At 40.7% G+C, this 8465-nt stretch overlaps 1 protein-coding gene across 1 annotated transcript; it reads right to left on the bottom strand.

Moving 5' to 3' along the window:
* Window positions 1-1556: 1556 nt before the first annotated feature.
* On the bottom strand, window positions 1557-3857 carry LOC121004790 (titin-cap). The gene is made up of 2 exons (XM_040437150.1): window positions 3640-3857; window positions 1557-3395 (listed from the first exon to the last, which is right to left on the bottom strand). Exons 1-2 carry the CDS (start codon window positions 3777-3779, stop codon window positions 2978-2980), a joined length of 558 nt encoding a protein of 185 aa, XP_040293084.1. The 5' UTR covers window positions 3780-3857; the 3' UTR covers window positions 1557-2977.
* Between the last annotated feature and the right edge of the window lie 4608 nt (window positions 3858-8465).

The raw sequence follows: 8465 nt of genomic DNA on the forward strand, positions 1-8465 counted from the left end.
GGGTTCAACTCCCAGAGCCTATCCATCTATAGCCTTGTTCTTATATATAGGGCTAATTGCTATCTGACCCAAGCTATATTTAATTATCACGTTATTATTTTGTTTTTACAAACTCACTAATGTAACTTATGTTTAATAAGTGTGGTGTATTTTGAGAATAGCATCCATAAGTATAACCCCACTACAATGCCAGCCTTGTACCCTGATTGGTAATTGCCTCACAAGTTTCCAAAAATCCTCCTTTCCCCTCCTTTTTGGTGTGGGTTGTATTGTAGCCATTGACGCTTTTATCTGCGTCATCTTTCAGCAGCCAGGAAGCTTTGCCTCTGTGCTGGCGTCCCGATTGCCTAGCACCCGGATGCGCCCTCTTCCTTCACTGAATTTCCGCCTCACGTGATCCCTCTGGGTGCACGCGGTGCATCCTTATAAAACGCTGCACTAGATTACACATGGAGCTGCCAGGCGATTGCCCCGCCAACATGGGGGGTACGCACATCCTGTTCCACTGACTGGTCTGCCATTTTTGAGGTGTACGCCACATTGGCTTAGTATCTGGGCGTCTCCTTTAAAATTATGGACTTAATCCCCTTTTTTGTGTTATAATTGCCCCATCATTTTTGTTATGTTTATTTAGTTTTTCATGACATTGGAGGGCAAATTACCCCCTTGACGAGTTATCTAATGAAACGTGGCACGTCGGGACTTCCTTTTTGAGGGTTTCTATTAGGATACTGCCCAGGCATAGGGTCAAGTATCCGGACGGGGTCTCCCCTTTCGGGGCGAGTGCTCTGTATAGATAGGCAGGGCATTCCTTACCAGTGGCGTAGCTAGAAATGACTGGGCCCCACAGCAAATTTTTGAATGGGGCCCGCCTCCCCCAGAAATTTTTTGCAACCCCTTACTTTCATGCCGCCCCCATTCCTGTGGCTAGTAAAGATCGCTCTCTCAGACCAGGCCCGGCAGGTGTTCCATCCGTTTTCTACACTGTCTATACGGTCACTGTATATAATTTCATTGTTTAATACTGTTGAGGGGGCCCTTTTAGTCCTCCTCCTCCTGGATGGACCCCTTCTGGGTCAGGGCCCAAAAGCAGCCGCTTCCCCTGCTTCCCCTATAGCTACGCCCCTGCCTAGCCCCCTTGCCTCCACTCAGGGCAAAATCAGGGATAGTTTCCCGACGCCTATTCTAAACAGCTGGTTTGACACTGAGATCCGCCATTATCTGGAACCATCATTCTGCACTTCGAAACCACCCTGCACTACAGGATTGGTAAGATCATTACGATTTTTTTTGATCATTGACAAACGGTGGATCTTCAGGATTGATATACTGGTATTCTAACTCTATTGCTTATTTGTGTTGGGCTAATAATGGTGTAGTTGTCATTTTAGTATTTATTCAGATTAAAAGTAAAGTTTTAATTCCCTTCCCCTTGCTAGGGGTTTCTGTCTTCTAATCATATACCTTGTGGGAGTTTATTAAGGAAATCATTATACTGAGGTATTCCTTATTTAAGTGCTTTATATACTCTGATTTGAACAAAGACTGACACAAAATAAATATATAACCTTTTTATTACAATCAGTACAGTACACACAAATATATATAATACATAAAGACAGACTTTATTACATATCTACATAGAAAACTGTGCAAAGTATTTATAATCTAAAGCAACATATAATCCTGTTACACAGGCCAGGAAATTCGCAGTTGGTAGCTTATCTTTTCAAAGACCAGTTTTATCTGGCAATGGAATTGACTTAAGACCCACTCAGGGACCCCAATGTCTTCAAACCCTACCTACATGCCTTTCTACTTTTAAATTCTGCCCCCCATAAAACTTATTTACTGAAATGTAAAGCTCTAAGGACTAATAAAAACCCATAGCGGATGGGTTCCAAGCCAGAGTACTGTGAAGAACCTTTCAGTTAGAACATCCTGTCCTTTAATTGTAACACTGTATACATCAGGAATCAATTATAACTGTATCCCTCTGGAGGAACTACTATCTTTTAGGAACCAGTTATAACATTCTATAATTCAGGAACCAGTTAAAATATACTATCCTTTAGAAACCAGTTAGAACATCCTATCGCTCAGAAACCAGTTGTAACATCCTGTCCTTCAGGAATTAATTATAATCTGCTATCCTTTAGAAATAAACTATAACATCCTAACTTTTAGGAACCAGTTATAACAACCTATTCTTCACAAACCCGTTATAGCATCCTATCCTTCAGTAACCAATTATAATGTACTATCCTTTAGGAACCAGTTATAACATCCTGTCCTTAAGGAACCAGTTAAGCAGTTATAACAACCTAGCCTTCAGGTATCAATTATGGTCTTGCTTGGTGACACCATACCTTATACTTTCTGATGCTCAGTCATTTTGCACTTCTAACTTCATCCAAATATGCAATCAGTTATTATTTGTGGATATGAGAAAACGCAAATTGCAGAAACATGTCTTAACCTGCACACCTTCAGAAATAGTCAAAATGAAAAAAGAGGAAACATGACAATTCCAATCCCACATCTGCTAGATCTAGATGTCCACCAACTTCTACACATAACACCAAGAACCTTCTAAAGAACAACAAAACAATGGATGAACGTTCCTCTGACCAAGCAAGACTTTGGGATTATTGACTTCCAACACTTGTGCTAAACACAATGGAGTTGAAGTTCTGTAACCTGTAAAGAGTGATCCGATACATTTATGGAATACAATACTTTCCAGGTACAATCATAATGTTTTCTTCTGCAATATTCCTATAAAAAACCAGAACATTCTGAGCAATTTGTCTATAAATTAATTTGCTAATGGACATTTTGCTGCTGGGCATAAACTCTATAACTGAGATTCTAGTGCAAACACAGTGCAGACACAAACTGCATTCAAACCTGGCCTTAATAGGACTAATACATTTTTCAGATGGTACACCCCCATGCCACTGTCCATTATAATCATTTAACCCCTCTGAGCCTCCTGTGACATAGATCTGGAGAAGGAAGATGCCAGGTTGGGTTTAGAGAATTCCATACGTGCTGGCTGCATGACTGGAGGCAACTCTTTGGTGATTTGAGAGACGGGTATCTTGTCTTGACATGACCCATCATTGCCTGGATTGCTTAAGGCTCTCTCGAACTCAATCATGCCACGAAGCTGTGGAGGTGTTGCCATGCGATCCATCTTGGTAGTAAGGTCTGCTGGCTTGAAGATAGGCAGGGGTAGAGTTCTCTGGTAGGGAAGTTGATATTGAGTAAGGCGGTGACCAAGACGACCCATTTTCATGATCTGAGCTGGAGAACATTGGACGAGGAAATGTGTTTTCCCCTGCTGTTTGAAGCTTTCCCGCCTCCAAACATTGGCATCACGAGCATTACAGCTGAATGAGAGAAATATGAGAATGAAACATATTGTTCATGTAATAGTGCAACATGTTAGATAAAATTGTGTTTTTCCTAATTGTTGTCGGTATCTTTGTTGCCCTCTACAGGTACTCAGTAAAATTTTACTTTCCAACATATAACCAAAGTCATGGGGGGCAATATGGAATTGATGCATTTAATGTTTTCTATATGTATACTAATGACCTCTGCAGTGTGGTTGTTAGATCTCAGTTGTCTCACCTCTCCTCTGGTCTACTGAAGACAGATGTATCCAGCCATTCTGCAGAGTAGCGCTCCCTCCGGTCCGTGTTGTCCTCCTTCACTTGACAACTTAACTCGGCCATAGTGCCATCTTCATGTGTTTCTGGCTTCCCCAGCATCTTAGGTTAAGTATGTGTTAACAGATTACAATAGTTTGACTTGCTCTGTGTGTCCTCTGAGGCTTGTTCTCCTATGCAGTGGTATGTCCAGGGTTTATATACACTTGACTGGGTCTATTTTCATTCTGTTTTGTAACAATCTATATCTATCCAGAGAGTCATCCTTGCCTCCCGCACACCCACACAGTGACCACTGATTGACACAGAAGACAGATTTGGAACTGTGCCCAGACTTCACATCTCATAAGAACATGATCATTGCAGCAAAATGCGGGCATTGCTATTTGTTTTGTCATCAGAATAGTTAAGTTACACAGTTCTCACCACAGGTTCTACTTATTATGTCACCTGTTATCAAAGAAAATTGATTTATCAACTGGATGTTTTTACGGTGATCTCCTGACTGGATTGTACAGACTGTCCTGGGTTTCTATATAATATACAGTGATCTCCTGACTGTAGATTATCAGGACAGGATCACACAGCGCTGGGTTTCTATATAATGTACAGTGATCTCCTGACTGTAGATTATCAGGACAGGATCACACAGTGCTGGGTTTCTATATAATGTACAGTGATCTCCTGACAGTAGATTATCAGGATAGGATCACACAGTGCTGGGTTTCTATATAATGTACAGTGATCTCCTGACTGTAGGTTATCAGGACAGGATGACACAATGCTGGGTTTCTATATAATGTACAGTGATCTCCTGACTGTAGATTACCAGTACAGGATCACACAGTGCTGGGTTTCTATATAATATATAGTGATCTCCTGACTGTAGATTATCAGGACAGGATCACACAGTGCTGGATTTCTATATAATATACAGTGATCTCCTGACTGTAGATTATGAGGACAGGATCACACAGTGCTGGGTTTCTATATAATGTACAGTGATCTCCTGACTGTAGATTATCAGGACAGGATCACACAGTGCTGGGTTTCTATATAATGTACAGCGATCTCCTGACTGTAGATTATCAGGACAGGATCACACAGTGCTGGGTTTCTATATAATGTACAGTGATCTCCTGACCTCCTGACTGTAGATTATCAGGACAGGATCACATAGCACTGTGTTTCTATATAATGTACAGTGATCTCCTGACTGTAGATTATCAGGACAGGATCACACACTGCTGGATTTCTATATAATGTACAGTGATCTCCTGACCTCCTGACTGTAGATTATCAGGACAGGATCACATAGCGCTGGGTTTCTATATAATGTACAGTGATCTCCTGACTGTAGATTGTCAGGAAAGGATCCCACAGTGCTGGGTTTCTATATAATGTACAGTGATCTCCTGACTGTAGATTATCAGGACAGGATCCCACAGTGCTGGGTTTCTATATAATGTACAGTGATCTCCTGACTGTAGATTATCAGGACAGGATCACACACTGCTGGGTTTCTATATAATGTACAGTGATCTCCTGACTGTAGATTATCAGGACAGGATCACACAGTGCTGGGTTTCTATATAATGTACAGTGATCTCCTGACTGTAGATTATCAGGACAGGATCACACAGTGCTGGGTTTCTATATAATGTACAGTGATCTCCTGAGAGTACAGGGTCACACAGTGCTTGTTGCCAATAGGAATGGAGGGAATGCAGTTTGAAACATTCGTGTCCATGAAATTCTGGATGCCAATTTTTTGTTTCTTTGTCTTTTTTGCCATAGTTAAAGGGAACCTTTAATATCACAAGCTGATTTCAGAGATCTGTCACTTATCTGCTAAAAAGAAGTGTTGTGGAGCACATACTGTGCAATCCTTTTCATGCACAGCCTGAGAAAAATCATGATTATTCATGGTTCAGTCAATATTTCTCTGATGTGTACGGCTACAGTTCCCTCTGTCTGCTTAGATGGATTCAAGGCCCGTTTTGTCATTGTCATACCATTGTGGTGCATCTTTAATTTAAAGATGAAAAAAAGCATTCTTCCCGTTATTAGTGCAGCTGTCTCGCTTTATTCATTTAGTATCAGCCGGCCACTGCTTAGGGTCAATGTGACCTTCCCAATTCTCTCTCTCTGTAAAATAAATAAGCTCAGCAAGATTAATCTCCATGTTTGATTCCACGCCAATTTGCAATCTGAGAAAGGTATTTTAAAGTCTGTACCCACTCTGCTGGCACGCTTCTGCATCTTGCTTCTGTTGGAGGAATAAAAAGCTACATAATCCACTAACTAACTTGGTAGGAACCTGCTTGTTTATTGAAGTGGATCATAACTAAATGTCAGACTTGTTTTTTAATCCTGCTTATAAAATGTAAGGTACATTAACTGTGGATGGTATATTCTGAGCCACGTGCATAGTGTACCAACTTTAAGGCTTCACCATGCCATGCACAGTACCATTCAAAATGCCACAAACACTAGCATAGTAAAAATGAATTTAGAATAGCAGATGTCTGTACAAATGATTTCCCAACATGTTGGAATCACATTCTGGCAGATACACACTAGTAACAGTTGGTACCACTGCATAAAGTGTCATGGGGAGTATCAGTCTGTCATTGCATCTGTGGAACACCCTAATAAAGATAAGCCCCAAAATCAGTACTTATTGTGGCAAATTTGTGTTAGCAGAGCCTTAGGGCCCTAAAACATACAAAGGCTATTGATTCTTTTGTTACAAGGGTTCCTGTGTAACAGTGTTTGGGAGTTGTCCAGGATTTAAAAAAGCATGGCTAATTTCTTCCAAAAAAAAACACCACACATGTATATGGATTGTCTCCATAGAGCAGCTCAGAACCATCGAAGACAATGGGGCTGAATTGTAATTCCACACCCAACCTATGGACAGGTGTGGTGCTGTTTTTGGAAGGAAGCAGACATTTCTAGTCCTGGAGAACCCCTTTAAACAGAATAATTCGCTCCACAAAACAGACGGATAGTTATAATATCCCTGGTAGTCTAAGAGTTAATGGTACCATCTCTTGTGATCTAAGGCAGTGAAAGGGTTAATGGTAACATAAACCCAAAAAGGAACTGGATCCAGCGAGTAAAAAAATCACAAATCCTCTTTATTCCATAGCAAATATTAAAACAAAGGATATATATTAATAGTAAGGGCTGGGCACTCACCACTTGGACAATAGAAATAAAACACTTCAAGGTAAAGAGGTAGCTAGGTAATTTAATAGTGCAAAAAATCTAAAAACTATACAATACATGAGAATAAATGCAATAAAAAATACATGGTGGTTACTTCATCATGTTATTTGTGAGAAGCAGGAAAAGAAAAAATAAATTGGAGATGGTTTTCCTGTATTTGCATAAGAACATATAATTGAAATATAAAGATATATACAGTCATGTGAAAAAATTAGGACACCCTTTGAAAGCATGTGGTTTTTTGTAACATTTTTAATAAATGGTTATTTCATCTCCGTTTCAACAATACAGAGAGATTAAAGTAATCCAACTAAACAAAGAAAACTGAAGAAAAGTCTTTTCAAGATCTTCTGTAAATGTCATTCTACAAAAATGCCTATTCTAACTGAGGAAAAAGATAGGACACCCTCACATGTATTCCCTCTTAAATTGGCTCAGATCTCACACAGGTATATCACACCAGGTGCACATAATTAGTAGATCGTTACTCTGCATGTTGAATGAGGCTTGCCCTATTTAAACCTCAGACATTTAGTTTGGTGTGCTCCTGACTGTTGAAGTGAGAGTGAGCACCATGGTGAGAGCAAAAGAGCTGTCAGAGGACTTCAGAAAAAAGATTGTAGCAGCCTATGAGTCTGGGAAGGGATTTAAAAAGATCTCAAAAGATTTTGAAATCAGCCATTCCACTGTCCGGAAGATAGTCTACAAGTGGAGGGCTTTCAAAACAACTGCCAACATGCCCAGGACTGGTCGCCCCAGCAAGTTCACCCCAAGAGCAGACCGCAAGATGCTAAAAGAGGTATCCAAAAACCCTAAAGTGTCATCTCGAGAACTACAGCAGGCTCTGGCTACTGTTGATGTAGAAGTACATGCCTCTACAATCAGAAAGAGACTGTACAAGTTTAACTTGCATGGGAGGTGTGCAAGGAGGAAACCTTTGCTTTCCAAGAGAAACATCGAGGCCAGACTGACATTTGCCAGCGATAAAGTTGACAAAGACCAGGACTTCTGGAATAATGTTCTTTGGACAGATGAGTCCAAAATTGAATTATTTGGACACAACAGCAGAGGACATGTTTGGCGTAAACCAAACACAGCATTCCAAGAAAAGAACCTCATACCAACTGTGAAGCATGGAGGTGGAAGTGTCATGGTTTGGGGCTGCTTTGCTGCAGCAGGACCTGGTCAGCTCACCATCATAGAATCCACGATGAATTCTACTGTGTATCAGAAGGTGCTTGAAGAACATGTGAGACCATCAGTTAGAAAATTAAAGCTGAAGCGGAACTGGACCATGCAACATGACAATGACCCAAAACATACTAGTAAATCAACCAAAGATTGGCTGAAAAAGAAGAAATGGAGAGTCCTGGAATGGCCAAGTCAAAGTCCAGATTTGAATCCCATTGAGATGCTGTGGGGTGACTTGAAAAGGGCTGTACGTGCAAGAAACCCCTCAAACATCTCACAGCTGAAAAAGTTCTGCATTGAGGAGTGGGGTAAAATTTCCTCAGACCGATGTCGAAGACTGGTAGATGGCTACAAGAACCGTCT

The sequence above is a fragment of the Bufo bufo genome, chromosome 6 (assembly GCF_905171765.1).
Source record: "Bufo bufo chromosome 6, aBufBuf1.1, whole genome shotgun sequence".
Lineage (NCBI taxonomy): Eukaryota > Metazoa > Chordata > Amphibia > Anura > Bufonidae > Bufo > Bufo bufo.